General features: G+C 51.5%; 1 protein-coding gene across 1 annotated transcript; it reads right to left on the reverse strand.

Annotated features, from left to right (window-relative positions):
- Nucleotides 1-6,332: 6,332 nt before the first annotated feature.
- Nucleotides 6,333-17,033, reverse strand: Pnpla5 (patatin like phospholipase domain containing 5). Its single transcript, XM_032890899.1, has 9 exons — nucleotides 16,774-17,033; nucleotides 16,203-16,435; nucleotides 14,529-14,594; nucleotides 14,073-14,282; nucleotides 12,664-12,724; nucleotides 11,667-11,852; nucleotides 9,732-9,858; nucleotides 7,854-7,970; nucleotides 6,333-7,269 (listed from the first exon to the last, which is right to left on the reverse strand). Exons 1-9 carry the CDS (start codon nucleotides 17,024-17,026, stop codon nucleotides 7,161-7,163), a joined length of 1,362 nt encoding a protein of 453 aa, XP_032746790.1. The 5' UTR covers nucleotides 17,027-17,033; the 3' UTR covers nucleotides 6,333-7,160.
- Between the last annotated feature and the right edge of the window lie 2,757 nt (nucleotides 17,034-19,790).

Below are 19,790 nucleotides of genomic sequence, written 5' to 3' on the forward strand. Positions count from 1 at the left end.
GCGTCCTGTTCGTACCTGTCAGTCATCCGTGCTAGTCAGGGTCCCCTACGCCCTGGAGCAAAAGGGAGGCGTCCGCGCAGACCCAGTGTGAGCCCCGGGGTTCAGAAAGCCGCACCTCCAGAAGCTTCTGATGCCAGAGATGGAAAAGCTCTCATCAGAGCGCGGCTGACAAAGGCAGCACTTAGAGAGCCTGAAAGGTGCCAGAAAGGACTCCCCCAGGAAGAACCCCGGCAGAGAAGGCCCCGAGAAAAGACCTCCAGGCAGGGAGGACCATCAGTAGGGGATTCCCCCTGCAGATCGGAACCCCAGAGAGGGCCCTTCCGGGCTGAGAAGAGCACCCCCCCAGGACACCCCAGACAGAGGCGATCCCCCTCCTCCAGGGAGGAAACTCCTATGCAGAGAAGACCTCGGCAGAGAGGAACCCAAGAGTGGGCCCCCAGGCAAAGAGGACCCCCCAGATAGAGGGGACCCCAGCAGAGTTGCGCCCTCAGGAAACCCCCAAACAGAGAGGACCCTCCAGGTGGCGCCTGCCACCTGCCCAGGTCCGCATCCTCCTAGACAATGGGAATCCTACTTCCAGAGCCACGTCTGGGGGAAGCAGCTAATAAGAACCCAAGGTGCTGAAAACCTTAGGTACCGAGCTCCTCCCTCTCATGAAGCCCTGGGGTTGGTTCCCCAGCGCTGGAGAAAAGGGAAACAGACAAACAAAAGCTAGGCTTGTACACACACTTGTGATCCCAGCAACTGGAGGGTGGAGACAAGATCAAGAGTTCAAGGCCAGCCTCTCAGCTACCTAGTACATTTGACACTAGCTTAGATAGGATACGGGAGAGCCTTTCTCAAGGCAAGGATGGGGCAGAGCAAATTGGCTCCTTTTGCTGTCCAGCACAGGAAATGGGCAGACCTGTCTGTGTGCAGAGAGGGGACATGGGACCTGCATCGTAGGGAGCAATTGGCGTGACATAAAGGGGCTTTGGAACACGGTGCCGTTGTTTCGGGTGTGGTCCATGCGAAGTGAAGCAAAGGTGGCAAGGAAGAGCCCCACTGAGTAAGAAGAGAACTTGTAGACTGGAATTCATGGCGCCGAGAAGGCATCTCAGAGCTGGCAAGATGGCTCAGTGGGTAAAGCGCTTACTGCCAAGCCTGACAGCCTAAGTTTCACATAGTGGAAGGGGAGAACTCCCTCAAACTTTCCTTTGACCTTCACATACACATCAACTTGCATACTTAACACACAGGACATAAATGTAAAATGTGCTGCCTTTTTTTTTTTTTTTAAAGAAGGCATCTTGGCTGTGTCAGACATGGCTTCACATGATTTCAATGCAGTGGGCAAATGCTGGAGGCATCTGGGTTGTTAGCAATCTGTAAGCACTGGGCAGGATCCTGCCACAAAGGGGTGAAAAATTTATTTCTCACATGTTATGAATGCCGTAGACTACTTCCATTCGTTTGGTTTTATTTATTTATTTATTTATTTATTTATTTATTTACTGTACTTACTTGTATGTCTGTGCACAGGGTACCCAGGAGGATAAAGGATATTCCCTGGAATTGGAGTTACAGACAGTCAGGAACCACTATGTGGGTGTTGGGAATCACACTCAGGTCCTCTGGGAGAGCAGCCAGTGTTCTTAACCACTGAGCCATCGCTTCAGCTCCCTGGTTTGCCTTTTTATCACCCTGCTGAATGTCTTGACCAAAAGCAGCATGGGAGGAAAGGGCTTATTACAGCTCACAGGTCCCAGACCACCACTGGAGGAAGTCGGGATAGGAACTCGAAGTGGAACCCTGGAGGCAGGAGCTGAAGCAGAAGTTGTGGAGGTGTGAGGCTTTCTGACTTGCTCCCCATGGCTTTGCTCAGCCTGCTTTCTTATAGAAGCCAGAACTACGCGTGCCCAGGGGTAGCATCGCCCACAATGGGCTGGACCCCATCAATTATTAATCAAGAAAAAAACCCACAGCCTTAGGATTGGGGGCATATTTTTTCAATTGAGGTTCCTTCTTTCCAAATAACTCCAGCTTGTGTCAGGTTGATTAAAGCTAACCCACACACATGCCAATCCCTGGTAAGCTGCCATCTCAGTGTGGAGCGAAGAAGCCCAGGCACTCAAGTGAGATGGTTCTGTGTGATTCCACGAACAGTTCAATCAGAACCAGTGTCTGCAGACAGAAGTCTAAGGGTGTTGACTTGGGCAGTGGTGGCCTTGAACACCAGGTCCTCCTGGCCCAGCCTCTGACAGGATTACAGGGATGCACTGACTCTGCCTACATGTTGCCTGCATGCCTGGGATTCTGATCACTTCCCACCCCAGAGCCTCCCCTCTTCCCCCATCCTCCTCTCCCACCCTGGAGGAAACTTTGAGCCCTGGCTCTGAGATATTCACCTCAAGGCTGCGCACGCCCACCTTCCACTCTGACATGGAGCTACTCTAACATATTCCCGGTTAGAGGGTGGGCATCTTTGGAGGACGGGCAGCCTGCCTTCTGCAGTAGCAATAAATTTTTCAACGGGTTTAAATTTTTTCAGAATAAGAATGTAAAGGAACCCTCCCTCAACAAAGACATTCCTAGGAATATTCAACAAAGAAACAAAACCCAGTGGAGCTAAGAAGTGAGTTTAGTGGGTTTGGGGTAGACGTGGCTACTGAAACAAAGTCATTCTATTTACACACACTTGGACAAACACCTAGAGTCTGAGGTTTGGGTAACATTTATGAAAAATTTAAAAAAAAAAAAAAAAAAAAAAAAAGTCCTTCAGACAAAGCCAAGAAACCCCATGCAGGCATTTTGTGCCAAAAACTATACAAATGTGAGAAAAGAAGAAAGAAAAGAAAAGAGACCCTGGAGAAACAGAAAGAGATGCCAGGCTCTCAAGGTGACAGCAGAGTGCTGAGAACCAGCAGTAGGAGTAAGGCTGCCACAATTAGAAGTTGTAGATGGGACGTCCGTCAATGCTCTCCCAGCAGCTGACACAGAGGCACAGCGCCTATCACTGTCCACGGTGCTGAACGCCCGAAGCTCGTTCCTGGCCGCCTAGCACACAGCAACCCAGCTTTTCTTAACATTATTTTGAGGCATATTTTCCTATTTCCCCGTACTATTACAAACTTTAAGGTAGGGCTAGCAAGATGTAAAGATATGGCCTGGTTTTCATCCCCAGAACTCATGTGGTAGAAGGAGAGAATGGATCCCTCAAGTTGTCGTCTGACCTCCAAACAGTTTCTGTGGCACATTCACACACACACACACACACACACACACACACACACACACACCACACCACACACACACACGCGCGCACACACACACACACACACCACACACCACACCACACACACACACACACATACACACACACCACACCACACACACACATACTACACCACACCACACCACACACACACACAACACACACACACACACACACACACACACACACACACACACACACACACACATACATACACACACGCACACACAAACACACCCCACATACCACACACAAACACACACACACACCACACCACACACACCATACACACTCACACACACACACACCACACACACCACACACACACACACACACACCACACCACACACATACCACACCACACACACACACACAGAGGAAATAGATATTTAGATACATACATGCATACACAGATACATACATACACACATGCATACATAGGTTAATGGATGAATAGAGATTTAAATGAGAGGTGTTATTTAAATTTATTTAAATTAGCTGGCCTAAATGTATGTAATTTAAATAAGTAAATAAGCTTTTCTTGGACTTGAAATGCCAAACATATAAAATATAAGGGAATGAGATAGTGTGTATGCACTTGTCACATCTCATCACACAATGTCAATTGTCAACTCATGTTTTATCAGCTTGCACACATGCATATGCATGCACACACACACTAGGGTGTTTGCACATTATCTCATTCTTGCATATTTCCTACAGATCACTAAGAGATGAGAACTCTTTGAAAACTCACTTCCCAAGACAGAGGCACAACCTAAAAGTAATTCTCGGGTGATCAGTAAGGCATGGTGTCGCATGCCTGTCAGCCCAGCATTTGGGAGCTGGAAGAAAGGAGAATCAGAAATTTGGGTCATCTTCAACTACAGAGTAAGTGTGAGGCCAACCTGGGCTACAAGAGACTGTCTTAAAACACCAAGGATAGAAGTGACTGTGGGAGATGATAAACACACCCGTTTCATTGTAAGATCCAGCTCACTCTATGCACACCATAGAACAATGACATCATTTAAAAGAAGTAAAAAGGGCCAAGGGGATGAGTCAGAGGGGAAGGTTCTATCTGTGCAAGCATTAAGTCATGATTTTGAATCCCAACACTCACATTAAAAAGTATATGATATGACTGTGCATGCCTGTAATCCCAGTACTGAGAGTCAAGACAGGCAGATCCCAAGAGCACACTAGCTGACTAGTTTATCCAAAAGGATGAGTTCCCACTTCAGTCAGAGATTCTGCCTCAACATAACAAGGCAGAGGGGACAGAAGACACCCAAAGTCTTCCTCTGACCTCTGCTCCTGCACACATGTATGCACAGAACACATACACCCACACACACACACACACACACGCATGCATGCATACATGATCACACATACCACACACATGCACACATACACCACACACATGCACACATACACCACACACATGCACCACACACATGCACACATACACCACACACATGCACACATACCCACTCACATGTACCATACAGACACACTTACACATACCACATGCATGCCACACATAGACACATACACACTTATGCACACATCACATACACACTATACACATGTACACACACTCACACATCACACACATATGCACCACATACACACACACACTGCACACATAACACATTCCCCACACACACATACTACACATGCACACACACACACACCTCGAATACCACACACATACATACAAAGGGACTCAGATATAGCCCTGTTGGTAGAATGCTTGCCTAGTATCAGTAAAGCCTTGTGTTCCGTTCCCAATGCCACTCTGTGTGGTGGTTTCACCCAACATTTCCATCATCCCAGCAGGTCCCCTATGGAAGGAGGAACTGATATGGAAGGGGAAGGCATAGAGAGGCTGAGAAGTCTTTAGCACAGAGGATGGGTCCATGGAAAGATACAAAAGACAGGAATGAGAATGTTCTCATGGGTGTCAAGTCCCCTGACCTGGAGCCCCAGTTGATCAGGGTGAAAAGCCTCAGACTGGAATCGGAGGGTAGGGGCATGTCAGCACCCCCAGCTCAACTGAGGCAGAGAATGGCCTTCTGGAACCACCTAACCCCAAGAGGAACAGTCCCTCCCTCATGTAAGAGACCAAGTCTGTGTCTGGCCCACCTGGGAGACATGAGAGACAGCGAGGAGGTGAGGCTGGGTCCGTCCCAGCACCGCCAGGGATGGAGAGCCTCTTGCTCCTGCTCTGCTCTCTCTGTCTCTTCAGCCCTGCCCTGTCTGTGTGCCTCGCACCTCTGAGGTTTCAGGACAGGTGGGATTATTTTTCTTTTAGATGTATTTTACTGTGTAGCTCAGGGTAGCCTAGAACTTGATATTTCTCCTGCTTCTGCCCCCTCACTGCTGGATTAGGGGCTTGCACTCCAAACCCTACACCAGCTCTTCATTTATTACTTCGTCCCCTCCCCTGATCCAAACTCCCTGGTGATGGGGCTAGAGGGAAGGCTCACTACTCCTGCAGAGGACCCCAGGACCCCAGTTCCCCCAACATCTCACTGACACTTAGAGTTCTAGTTCCAGGGGATTGGATGCCACCTTCTGGCTTCTGTGGGTACCAACCCAAGTGTGCACATAAACCCACACAGACAGACACACACAGAATAAAAATAATCTCCAAAGCCCTTGGTGATGCCTCCTGCCTGTGGCTCTCAACATGGCCTCCATCCTCTCTCACACTATGAGCTATGGCCATGCTGTGACAAGGCCTTCAATCTCTCTGCCAGACCCAGGGCCTCGCATAACTCCTGGCCTCTTTTCAGACCTCAGCTCAACAGCAGCCCTCTTGGAGCAGCCTCCTCACAGCCTCATCCCTGTCTCTCCACTTGCCTTTATGTCCTCGCCCACTGTGTTCCTTTCTAAGCGCCCCTGAGAGGACTCGTGGAAGGATTTCCTACCTGCATTCCATCTGAGAGCCAAATGAATGAATGAAGGATAAATGTTGAATAAATGAATGGTGAATGAGTCAATGATAGAAGAATAATCAATGTATGTATAATCGAAGAATGAATGAATGAATGACACATCATTTCTTCCGCTCGGCATTTATTACATAATCTCTTCTCTCACTGGCACCTCCACTTCTCTACCTTCTTCTACAGTACCATCCCCACTTGGCAGAGTGTCCCCAACCCTATCTTTAGGGATAGGAAGAACAGAGGAGAGGCCAGAGGAGCTTTGGTACGTGTGCCACCCAGAAACCTTCCCCAGAAACCAGGCTGCAGTGGCAGTAGGCCCCATCCCCACGAGAAGCATCTATGACCAGGATTTCCCCTAGAATGAATTCCCCAGCCAACCACCTTCCATCTGTACTTGTCACAGGCATTAACCCCTTAGGTAAGTGTGGATCAGAGAAAGGAGGCGGGGAGCCCTGTCAGAGCAGTCAGTACCATGATCATAGCCCTGGGGTACCATCTCCAGTCCCAGCCTAGCTCAGAACACACGTCTGCTAGACACCTATGCCTTCTGTGTCCCTCACATGGAGACCCGGAACTGAGACGTGTCTTAGCTTGTTCTGTCTTTTCTTCTCTGACAAAACTGAAAAGAAGAAAGGCAGTGGCCTGAGCACACAGTAGGCTAGAGGCTTCCAGAGAGGCCCTGGGGGATCAAGGTCCCAGGAACAGCTGCAGAGAGCCCTTGTTCCATGCCAGGAAACCACCTGCCCACACAAGAAGCACATGACACAGCATGGACAGGAAGCCAGGTCTTTATGCCAGTAATTCAGCAACCTCTCTGAGTTAGGAGCTGAGCTCAGAGATCCTGGGGGATGCTCCAACACAGGCCACCTGCCAGAGTCACTCCAGCAGGCGTAAGCACACAAGACAAGGGCAAGGACGGAGTTCAGAGGGTCACACATGTGGCTGACCTAGCCCAGTGCGCAATCCGCGAACCTGTGGTTCAAGGGCCTGTTCCCAGCAGCAGCTGTCCCCTTCTGCTGCCGGAGGAGACCAGCGTCTGCACTGGTGACAAGTGGGCTGTAGAGAGAGGAGGAACCATGTGTGAGTTCAAGACCTGGATTTTGATGAAGGTAGAGTGCGCCATAAGGGGCAGCCCCTACAGGGAGCAGACTACTTCATCCCTGGCCCTCTGAAGGAACTCTCAAGTCCTCAGCAGGACCAAACAAGAGAATAGCTGGATACCAGGGAGGCTTTTCCAAAGAGGCTAGGGACACTGGGTCTCCAGCAGCAAGAAATCAATCAGAAAAGAGCCTGGCAGTCTCCAGCCACTTGGAGCCAGCCTTGCTGAGGCTCTGGGAGGTGGGGGGGGGAGACATTCCAACCACAGAGCCATGATAAAGATCCCCAGCAGGCTGTCCAGACTGGCCAGCGTGACTGGGTAAGAGATCCCAGACACTGGGCAGTACACATAGCACCCTTAGCCAGATGGACAGAAGGGCACGGGTATGTGTGCAAGGTTCTGTGTATTAGTTGCAGGACACTAGGTGGATACTGTGCAGTAAGTGCTAGGTGCTGAGTTCTATGAATTGGGTGCTGGGTTCTGAGTGCTGGGTAGTGAATGAGGGCAGTGTGCTAACCCTCCAGCCCCTCCCCCGCCTCACCTGCCCAAGCTGAGAAGCCATGACTTCGCCATGGAGTAGACCTCGAGAGTGGTGCTCTTCAGTAGGCCCTGCATCCAATACAAGTCATCTGGCACATCCGGCAACCATTGCATCAGCCTGTGAGAAGGGCAGTGTCAGCTTCTCAGGGAGCCCAGGGATGATCAGAGATGAGAGAGGAGAAGGAGGAGTGCCCAGGTTAGGCAAGATCATCTCAGGATGGCCACATGGGGAACATGCATGGTCGGATGACTTGAAGTAGACTTTGAACTTTAGGGAGGGAAGGGGCATGGGGTCAACTCCCACAGAGTTCCGGTGGGAAGAGTGTGGTGTGATGTTAGCTTGGAGGCCACTCTGCTCTGCAACCTAGGGATTCAGAGGACCTCTCTGGGGCTCAGCTTTGCTCACCTTCCAAATGAGGACCATCTGCCTACAATCCCTTCCCCTATTTATCTCCTTCCATCCCTCTTTCCTGCCCCATGTTACTCATCCACGTTCCCTTCATGAAAAGGCCAGTGTCTTCTGCTCCAAATGCCCTGTGTGTGGATCATAGGAAACCGGAAGGACAGACGTGGTACGTTCTGAGCTGTTTCCGGCAGGCTCATACCACAGAGATGGCTAGATTTTATATCCCTATTATTTCCTTTCATCAGCTTGTGGTTTTAGCAAACAGCTCTGTGTGAGGCGAGGCTGTCAGCAGGATGGTATCTCCCAGCTTTGGGCCACTAGTTGTTTAACACCAGTGCCAACCTGATCACTAACTCCAGGCAGTCCAACACAGAGTTCTGGGGTTCACCATCATAAGTGTTTAAGGAAGAGGCTTTTTAGAAGCACAGATTCTCAGGTCTGGTGCTGGGGCACATGGCTGGAATGCAAGGCAGAGGAAGTCTTGAGTTCAAGACCACTGTGGATTACAGAATCCTCTGGATTACAAAAACACTCTGGATTGCAAGATTACAAGGATCCTTTCTCAGAGAAAACACTGGCTCTCCCTACAGTGCCTCTGTGTCTTGATGAAGCTTGTTCACCTGACCACAAACCACATGTGTCTGTGTGTCTGGCACCGGCCGTTCTCTAGTCCTACCTCATATATTCACCAGCTTTCCCTATACCCTCCTCCCCTTGGGTTCCTAAGCTATGCTTGACTTCCTTTTGCCCCAGGACCTTTGCACACCGCACCCTGTCCACCTGGAAGGCTTCTTCTTCTTTGCCTAACAGACTATGGCCCATCCTTAAAACTATGATTCAGATGTCATTGCCTGCCTTCCCTGAGCAAAGAGTTCTGAGTATGTGTCAGGCTAGCTCCATGCTAGCATGGCTGTCTCCTAGAAACTCAAAATGCACAGGTGGTGTGGCTGGCTGTGAGCTTCGTGCTCCATCAGACCAGGAGCCAAGTCAGGATCAGCCTGGTTCTCTCACCCCAAGCTAACACCCAGTCCCACGTCACCCTCAGCAGCCAGTGAGTGAGCACAGGAAGCAGCATAGTCCACTAACCCAGCAGGGAATGCTCAGCTGCAGCCAGACGGACCTGAACAAACCCTGTTTTAGGAAATGTGCTATGACCCAGAGAGATCAGGAGAATGGGCCTACACCACACAGCCAATCTGAGGTAGATCAGCTGAGAGGGTCACCAAGGGCATCATCCCATGGTCACAGAAGCTCTGCCATGGGTCAGAGGGCAGAAGGTCACAGAACAGCCTAAGTACTAGCCAAAATTCGGTGTAGCCAACAAGATCACCTCCCTAGCAGTTCTTTTGGCACAGCCTACCCAGGCACTCCATGGGCCAACCCATGGCAGGCAGTGTGGGGGAAGGTGCCATCTCAAGCCACCTAGTCACCCTCACTGGCCACAAGCCTCCCCCTCAGCCCAGGCTATCTCACCTCCTGCTCCGGAAATAGGCATACTCAAAGGGCAGCGTACAGGGCAAAAGCAGGTAGGTCAGCACCTTCCCTGGCACTGAACACTGGATTTGGGCCCAGAAGTCTCTCTTGCATCCCTTTTTCAGTGCTGCAAGACAGGAAGAGGCCCACGGCTCCTTGGTACCCTCGGGCTGTGGAGTTGTCTCCCCCCCTAGCCAGCCCAGGTCACCCTGGGGCCATCAAGCCTTGTGGTCCCCAGGAGATGAAGACAGTATTCACCCTCAGCGTCTCCATACTGATGGAGCCATAGCTGCCAGCAGGGGTCACCCTCTACACACCCCGCTTAACCCACTGAGGCCCCCTCCAGAAGAGGAGACTCAGGGTAGTTCAGAAGCGCCCAGGGAGAGTCTCTTCCAGGAAGAGGCAGAGCCTGTCAGGCTCAGGTACTGAGCTCTACTTTCCTGACCTCCTACCAGAAGTTCATGGTGGTGCCTTGGATAAACGAGTGTCCCCGGCCCTTTCTTACAGCAATAGCCCCAACCTCCATGTTGCCAGGCCCAAGCCCCTTAGTTACCATGCTAAGCAGGGTGGGAGTGACTGGTCAGAGCAGGAACCAAAAGGCCACTGCAGACTGCTGGTAGCCCAGATTGCAGCTCAGATTGCAGGCAAGGAGACAACACCCAACTCCATCGATGCCCTACTCTTGGGAAGTGGGTTCCCAACAGAACATTCCTCCAAGGCAGTGAGTGGGTGGGGAGCCCGGGGTATCTAACCATTAGACTTACCCTCCCATTTCCTACTCCAGCCAGCTGTAGTGCACAGGGGCAGTAACCACACCCCACTGATTCCAAATTCAGAAGCCTGGACCTAGGGCTCAGTGATGACCAAAAGCCTTCTGGATATAAATTAATCTCTTACTTCCTCAACCTTCTTGAAACTTCACTATCACCTCACTCTCTTTGGCCACTGCCCTCCCCGTCTAACTCCACTGCACCCCATCCCTACCCCCTCGGTTGTGGTTTGAATGAGAATGGCCTCACAGATTTGGATACTTGCTCCTTGATTGGTGGAAGTGTTTGAGAAGGATTAAGGGGCGTGGCCTTGGAGAAGGCATGTCACTGGGGGCAAGCTTGAGATTTCAAAAGACTCCTACCAGGATCTTGAAAGTTGAGACAGGGGCTGGAGAGATGGATCAGCAGTTAAGAGCACTGGCTGCTCTTCCAGAGGTCCTGAGCTTAATTCCCAGCAACCACATGGTGGCTCACAACCATCTGTGATGGGATTTGATGCCCTCTTCTGGTGTGTCTGAAGACAGTGACAGTGTATTCATATAAATAAAATAAATAAATCTTCTTTTAAAAAAAAAGAGAGAAGAAAGCTGAGATGAGAGCTCTTAGCTATTTCTACCAGCATCACAGAACTGTAAAGCCAAATTAAACACCTTCTTTTATAAGTTACCTTGATCATGGTATTTTATCGTAGCAATACAAAAGTAACCAAGACACCAGCTCTCTTCCCCTGCCTCTCCAGTCATCCCCAAGTCTATATCTGCCATGTCACCCAACCACTATGCTATGATCCCAGAGACCTACCAGCTTAGCCTCTCCAGTCCCAAGGCCTTTGCCCATGTGGTGAGCTCTGCCCAAATCCTCATCCTTTCCTCTTTGACTGGCATCTCCCATTGAGGTGTCTGTGGGATGCCACCTGCCATGTGTGTCTGTTTGTCCCTAGGTACCTCACTGTGGCCTGGACACAGACCTGTCTTTCCCAGGCACAGGCTTGGGCTCAATACCCTAATGGCAGACAAGAAGAGCTGTTGAGTTCCTCCTCTAAGAGCCTGTTTCCCCACTGATAAAGAGTGGATAACACAGAGAAAACCCTCAGCGACGCTTGACATTTGGTAAGGGCTTGGCAGATATGACCAGGCGGGCGAGGGGAATGAGAAGGGGACAGTACCAGCCTCCAGCTCCGGTGACAGCAGCTCGAAGTTGGGCACGTCCTTTACCAGCACATTGGGGATGTCCCACCTGACAATCAGACCAGCCTCCTGACCCTGGCTATGGTCAGTTCCCCTGGGCCCCTCCACGAGGGCTGGAGGCTCCTTAGAAACCAGCGACCACAGCACTGGCTCCTTGGTAAGTCCTGGATTGAGAAGGAGAAGAAGATCTGATAGTCGGACACAGTGGCAACCTCCAAAGGAAATGGTGTCTTACTCTCTACATGTCTCTGTGCTCAAATCAACTCCAGGACTTGGGTTGCAGAATGGACCCCAATGGGCCCTGCTCTGCTGTCCATCCAGCCCAGAGATATAGCCCTGTTCTCAAATTCTGCCCTAGTCCCACCCACCAGCGATGTGAGCCTCGGCCCTTCTGCCTGAGTTTCCCTCTGTAAAAAGAAATTAAGGTCTACTGTCCTGAGGGTTAAATGCAGAACTCTCAAGCTCTGACCTGGAGGAAGGCACTGCAGGTTGGGGTGGAGTGCTGGGATAGAGGATAGGTCTGGGGTTTAAAGCCTGGGTTCACCTCTCAACCTTGACTCATAGGATGACAGCCGTGCTTTCCAGTCCTGGGAACTACGCACCTCCTGCCAGCTGACATACCTCTTGGAGTGCAGCACCCCTCCATCCACCTGACTCTGTCTTCCCGTCCCAATCAGACACTCTATAGTTGGTCCCAACCCAGCTCAGCTGTCACCTCCAGGAAGTTCTCCCTGCTTACTCTCCCCCCACCCCCTCAGACCAAGATCTTTCTCTGCTGCAGTTCCCTGTTATTCTGGAAGTCCCCCCTGTCACCCACTCCTGTCTCTATCACCATGCTCCAATCTTTGGAGTCTCCTTTTAGACTCCTCTCTGTGGTTCAGCCACACCCAGAGCAGGCACTGAGATCCCAGGGTTCAAATGCCAGAGAGGCGGAGTCCACCCGACATCATCCCATTACTGCCCTCTGCCACCTACCCCGTCTCTCCAAGAACCTCAGGGCATCCAGGTAACCTTGTCTGCAATAGTCAGCCACCACCTGGGACACAGAGCAGAGGAAGGACAGAGTTTGGGGTTCTCTAGCCACAAGCCATGGGCTGGAGACATATCAGCAGATGGACACAGCCCCAGCCCAGCCTGCTGCCCCAACAACCCTCTGCAGGGCTCAGGAACCCCAGGAATACAATACTGGCCAGGGAGACCCAGAGTGCACAAGGCACAGACCTGATGTCTCCTCCCAGCGGGCAGCTCACGCCTTACCTAGAGCTCAGACACCTGCCTCCAGCTAGGATTTCCCTCCAATAGACAGAGTGACAGGCCTGGGTCAGGGTCTGAGGGGTCTCCACCAGGGCAGCCTCTTCCTACATCCTCCATGGGGGATGTAGCATGGTGTGAAAGTAGAGCCCAGAGGACGACTCTGTGGGCTCGTCTCTTTCCCACCCCATTTGTGTTGGTTCCTGGAATCAAACTCAGCCACTAGGTTTGCACACCAGGGATCTCTTTAACCTGCTGAGCCATCTCACTGTGTGTGTGTGTGTGTGTGTGTGTGTGTGTGAGAGAGAGAGAGAGAGAGAGAGAGAGAGAGAGAGAGAGAGAGAGAGAGAGAGATGTGTGCTGGCTAAAATCTTGGGAGTTCAATGTCAAGACCGTGCTGGAAAACAGAGTAAATCTTGGCTCTGCCACTTCTGGGCTCTGTGACTGAAGTAGTTACTTAACCAGCCTGTGCCTGTGTCCTCTGGGAAGTGAAACTCCCTAGGGGCTGGAGGCCATTGTGGCACACACCCTTCTCAGAGCACTCGGGAGACAGAGACAGGTAGATCTCTGTGAGTTTGAGATCTAGCCTGGTCTACCTGGTGAGTTCCAGACCAGCCAGGGCTACGTAGTAAGACTCTGTCTCAGAAAGGCAAAACCTGATGAGCTATTGAGGAGATTGATCGGCAATGGGAAGCACTGGCTGCCCCTGTGGATGAGCATAGTTCAACTCCCTGTACCCTTGTTGGGTGGCTCACAACTGCCAACAACTCCAGTTCCAGGGATCCAATGTCCACTTCTTGTCTCTATAAGCACTGCATTCACATGCACACACACACACACACACACACACACACACACACACACACACCTGCACACACACATGCACGCACACACATGCACATGCATAAATAAAAATAAATATAGAAAAGGTGGGGAATTAACTGTCTCTGCTCGCGCAGCCTGCCAGTTGAGTATGGGCCACAGCTGGACTCTGGGCCTCCCCCAGGAAGGGACAGAAGGAGAGTCAGAACCCACGTGAGCTCAAGGTTTCTGCTCCAGGCCTTGTGTGACTTGAGATGGGGCAGTAACTGAAGCTGATGGGTCATAGGCAAGGACCATGTAGCATGACCTACCTCAGGCTTGGGGGGAAACAGGGATTTGAACCCCAGAAAGAAGTTCCTGGTAGAGATCTGGAAACTGGCATTGAAGGCGGTTAGCTCAAAAAGGCTGGATGAGGTGCTCTGGGGACAGATGTCCACTGTCCCATTGAAAGGAGAGACGGTGATGGTAGTAGGACAGTAGGAGAAGGGCAAGTTGTTGCTCAGAGCCCCGTCAATGAAGCGCTGGAAGGCAGGGAAGCGTTAGCCCACACCATCTTCCCCTCACTCTCACCGTGTTGATTGGTGTCCCCGTCCCCCTCCAGCCTAGCTTCTGAGCTTCTCTAAGGGGTGGGGGAGGCCTGGCACACAGTAGGTGCTTTACTGTCGGGCAGCCTCCTCACTTCTACGTCCACCTCTGGACAAGTCCTTGTCCTAGCTGCCTGGAGCCCAGAGTGGGATGGAGACAGGGGCCCTCCTGAACAAACTCACCTCCCCTCTGAATGCCGGGGGTATCGTCCCACAGTAAAAGGGAAAATACAAGGTGCAGACCAGAGCCTGGAAGAGAAGAGCATCGTCCTTCTCAGTGCTACCCCAAGGTCAAAAGAACACATGAATGCAAGCGTCCTTGAAGCCGCCTTCCTCTCTCTGCACAGGGCACCCCAGCTGCCTGGAGACCACAGGTGGGATGCCCCTCATAATATATGAACCAAGGCACCAGTACCAACTCACATACATGTCGTACCCCAGGTCTGGCCAGAAGGTGCCACCGAACACCTCTGTGTGTCTCCCAAAGAGTGTCTTCAGAGGTGATCCAAACAAATGATCTTCTAAGAAGGAATGCCAGGCTCTCTTTCCCCACAACAGACACCATCTCCTAATAAAAGCCCTGAGAAGTCTTGCTGGTGTGGGGGAGGGGAGGGGGGTCCCGTGCTGGCCGTGTGCTGTAAAGGGCTGTGCATATTGTCCTGTGCGTGCTTAGGTATGGTCTTACCTGCCATACGCCAGCAACATGTGCCGACACGTGCCGAGTATGACAGGCAAGGACAGTTCCAGCATGGCCGACTATGCTAGGGGACAGGGCTGGGCAACTGTTGTAGTTCTAGGGTTCCAAGTTCAAGAGCACACAGACCCTTACCTGAAACCCCTAAAGAGCGTTGTTGTTCCCACTGTCCCTGGGAGAAGCAGACACAGGCCTGGCTCTGAGGGTTTGAAATGTGAATTTCCCACAGGTGGCTGCAGTTAACGACAGCTGAGATTCCCTTGAGCGCTTTATATGAGCTGTCCAGGTGAACACACCAGGACAGCTCTGAAGTTCCTCCCTGGGCATCGGCCCACAGCGAGTGACATCCCCTCAGGTCACACTGACAATCAAACACCTACGTCCCAGTAGACAGGGGCCCTCCTAACTCAGACTGTCCCGGTGTCAGGTACAGGGCCCCGAGATGAGAATAAGTCTGTCTGGACCTCAGCATCAGGAGCATGACAGAGACCATGGCAGGAAGGGCGGACAGAGGCACACTGAGGGACTCCAGGACTCTTCACAGAGTGCTGAGGCCTTCCAGTATGAAGACCCAAATCCCTTCAGAACTTACCACTACGGCCCCACTTTCTGTATCCCCCTAAGCTAGAACCTGTCCAGTCAGAACAGGCTCCATTCCTTGCCTGCCTTAGTCTCCTGACTGAATTTCACATAGGCCCTTTCCTAACCCCTTCCCAGGAAGTACGCTCTGTGGGCACAAGCCCTGAGAAGGTAAAGTGTTCATATGTGCCCAGGCCAAAACCCACAGCATATAATAGTGTCCAGACATACTAGATACTCAGTAAATATTTTGCTCTGGCAATCAGAAAACATTTGGAAAATGGGAGTGAGCAGGACAGAGCAGATACCTGTGGACTGAGCAGCCTTAGAGGTCCTGACTATGAAAGCTGACTGCCCCTCAGTCTGCCCCAGGAGCACTTCAGGTTCCTCTCCACCTCATTCTGTACAGAGCCCTAGATACAGTCTAGCTACTGCTCCTCCCCTCCATATACATACACAAACGCACACACGCATGCACGCACACACGCATGCACGCAGTCCTCCACAGAAACCACATAGGCTCACTCTGTTATTACATGGACTGTGCTCCCCCAACCCCAGGTCCCAGCGCAGCACTGGCTCACCTGGATGAGTTCATCCCGAGTGGCAAAATCAGTGACTATGAAGTTCTGACCATCAGGCCATCGGGTCAGGGAGATGCCCAGCCTCTGGGAGGCCAGAATATGGCTGTTGTCGGGTAAGTCGTCTTGCAGCTTTTTCTTGATGTGCTCAATGGGTCCATAGGCCGGATGGAAGATGCCCAGGCTCAGCCGCTCCACGTGTTTCACCAGGGCCAGGAGATTGGAGCAGGCGAAGTCTGCAGGGCAGTGGGAACTAAGGCCTCAGTGACCAGGGACTACCGAGGGCCACCCGCACCCACCAATGGTCCACTTCTCTCAGGGATGCCTGGGAGTCAGTTCTAACATCTCTGCCCAGTCCTGGTAAATCCAATACTCTCAAAAAAAAAAAAAAAAAAAAACCAAAAACCTTAGGGGTAGTGTCCCAAATCTAAATAAGAACAGGATCCCATCTTTAGAGATGTAAGTGACTACAGAGTCCTCAGATGGAGAGGCTGCTGGGTGTAAAGCCACAGGGACACATCGCCAGACTCAGCTCCCTGCGGGAGTCCTTAGACCCTGAGAACTTCCCAAGCACCTGCGGACTTGCCACAGATGATGCTCAGGGCGTTGAGCGCGCCGGAGGAGGAGCCGTAGAAGCGGCGGGCACCCTGGATGAGGCGCGGCGCGCGCTGGCGCAGACACTCGGTGACACCCACGTGGTAGAGGCCCAGGTAGCCAGAGCCTGAGAAGGACAGGCTCCAACCGCCCTCTACCTCCAGGAAGTCCATAATTGGGCGCTTGGGACGCGGGACTGCAGACTCCTCAGCCTTGGTGCTGCGCTGGAGCATGAAGGAATGTTCACGGGGCCCCAATGTGATGGAACCAAGCCTGGGTGGGGATGGAGCTCCAGGAGGCTCAGCAGGGTGGCTCCGCCCTTAGCTGAGTCAGCTATAGCCTTAGCAAGTGAGAGGTTGGCACCGCCACCCTCTCCAGGTGTACATGGCTGCCCCCAGGCATTACATTACAAACCCGCACACCCACCCAGTTCCCCATTACAGTCGCCTAATCTCGGGGTGTCTGCATTTTGAAAGAGGGAAAGAGGCACAATCAGGAAGGACTGAGCCTAACCTGCAGGCCAGAGGTCAAGGACCAGCATGGCAGGTGGGAGACCAGAGGCTTGGGATCTAGGCTTAGCAAGGCTGGTATAGAACAGTGCCTTCAAATGCACATGCTCTCCCCTCTCTACAGTTGCCACAAAGTCGCCTAACATGGAACAGGCTCACAAGTGTATATGTCTGAGCAGGCAAGGTGACAGGTGCTTACACAGCCAAGTATTCACATGGAAGTCAAGCCAGGAATGCCATGAGGGTCGGGGAAATGAAGTGCACCCCCGGATGCCAAGAGGAGGAAGGTAGCAGCAGTATGTGGGGTGGTGAGCAGAGGACCCCAGTAAAGAAATGGGGTGAGTAGAACTCAGTGGGACCCTCCACTGAGCGTTGGAGTAACCAATAAGGAGAGATACCCTAGGCTGCCTGGTACAACATCGCCCCAAGAGGGCTCATATTCTGGCCAGGTGGCTCATCCTATAAGAGTGCTGGCAACCCTGACCACCCTAGTTCCACCCCCCAGGATAGCCATGGCCAAAGCAAAGTACTGACTCCCACAGCTTGTCCTCTGACTTCCACACATACACCACCCCCACACACTAAGATAAACAAATGTAATTTAAATGCGAACGTCACTCTGTGGTGTGAAAAAAATAAATAAATGTAACTATCAGAAAGGTCACAGGTAAAGTGTCCTAGAGGGCAGGGCTCTGGGGAGTCCAGGGTGATGGAAGGTGGGAAGAGACCTCTCTGTATCCAGGGGCTGACAACAGATGGATTGTATGTAACAGAGCTAGGCTTGTACCCCCTGCCGGGGCTCCCCGTATCAGCCTCATTCAAGCAGCCAGGATGGGGCAACAGGCCTTCGCCCAGACTCCCCGCAGGGCAAGGGGCACCTGGAAGCTGGTTTCCAGGTGAGATTCCGAGGATCAGGTGAGGCTGGAGGGCAAAGGTTAAGGACACGCCTGTGCAACTGTGCTCTGTGGCTGGTGATGTTGCCTGCCAGCAGCCTGAAGCGGTTCCTTTCTGCTTAGGGACTCCACCCAGATAAAGCCAGGTCCTGATTTCGGCACCAAAAAAAAAAAAAAAAAAAAGAACCAGAGAGAACGGACCAAATTAGTGAGTTTATTAAGTGTTGAGACAGAGTCATGAAAGAAGAGGACAGTGTACACACAAGGCAAGGGAGGAGGTGCTTTTTTAAAGCATTTAATTTATGTGTGTGTGTGCCTGTGAATGTGTGTGTGTGTGTGTATCTGTGAATATGTGCCTGTGAATGTGTGAGTGTGTGTGTGCTTGTGAATGTGTGAGTGTGTGTGTGCCTGTGAATGTGTGGTGTGTGTGTGTGCTTGTGGATGTGTGAGTGTGTGTGTGCCTGTGAATGTGTGAGGTGTGTGTGTGTGTGCCTGTGAATGTGTGAGAGTGTGTGTGCCTGTGAATGTGTGAGTGTGTGTGTGCCTGTGAATGTGTGAGTGTGTGTGTGTGACTGTGAATGTGTGTGTATGTGTGTGCCTGTGAATGTGTGTGTGCGTGTGTATCTGTGAATATGTGCCTGTGAATGTGTGAGTGTGTGTGTGTGCCTGTGAACGTGTGAGTGTGTGTGTGTGACTGTGAATGTGTGTGTATGTGTGTGCCTGTGAATGTGTGTGTGTGCATGTGTATCTGTGAATATGTGCCTGTGAATGTGTGTGTCTGTGAATGTGTATGTATGTGTACACGTGCCTGTGAATGTGTGTGTGTGCGTATGCTGCACATGTGCTTCTGAGAAGACAGTGGTGGTAGGGAGTTGATTCTCTCCCCCAATATGTGTGTCTCAGGGATGGAACTCAGGTGGCGGGACCTGGCAGGAGGCACCTTCACCAGCTGAGCTATTTTGAGGGACTCCCATACCTTGTTGTTTCCAACATTCTTGTTTGAGACTTCAGGAAGATGAGCACCAGCCTTGGAGGTAATTTGGCCATCAGTGGCTTGCAGTCAGATTCTGGAGTGAAGGGCTCTTCTCCCCGCCCATGTTTCTTTCCTGTACGCCATCTTTCTTTCCATACTCTTTGCCCTGGCTTTAGGCTGAGGCCTTCATGGTAATACTGTCTTGTCTCTATCACAGCCCTGTGAGATAATAAATACCACTAGCCCCATTTTGCAAATGGAGCAGCAGAAACCTAGACAAGGGATCCAGGAGAGCCCATAAGCCAGGCTAACTGGGGAGAGAAGAGGACACCCTGAGGGGACTGTGGAACCTGAGTTCCCTACTAAACCCCACTGAGGCAGTGAAGCTTAGCAGCATTGCTTTTGCCTGAAGGAAAAGGATTCGAAGAAAAGAATGCACACTGTAGAGGCTGTTTCCTCTTGGTCAAGAGGATGAAATCGTCCTCTAGCAGATAGAGACCTGTCTAAGCTACTCAAAACATGAGTTAACACATTTGGGCCGGTCAATCAGCTGGTTAAGGGATTCCTTGTTTTGACCCTGGATGCAGAGTCACCTAACACTATGCTGGAGAGAATGGAAGAA

Source organism: Rattus rattus, chromosome 1, assembly GCF_011064425.1.
Source record: "Rattus rattus isolate New Zealand chromosome 1, Rrattus_CSIRO_v1, whole genome shotgun sequence".
In the NCBI taxonomy this organism is placed as follows: Eukaryota; Metazoa; Chordata; class Mammalia; order Rodentia; family Muridae; genus Rattus; species Rattus rattus.

What these genes read in the sequence shown, in the direction of transcription:
- Pnpla5 (XM_032890899.1), bottom strand. Translation starts at nt 17,026, where the DNA reads ATGCTCCAGCGCAGCACCAAGGCTGAGGAGTCTGCAGTCCCGCGTCCC. An exon ending in CATCTGTGGCAAGTCCGCAG is followed by an intron (nt 16,436 to 16,773) that starts GTGCTTGGGAAG and finishes ACTGCCCTGCAG; the next exon opens with ACTTCGCCTGCTCCAATCTC. An exon ending in CCCCGGCATTCAGAGGGGAG is followed by an intron (nt 14,283 to 14,528) that starts GTGAGTTTGTTC and finishes CCTGCCTTCCAG; the next exon opens with CGCTTCATTGACGGGGCTCT.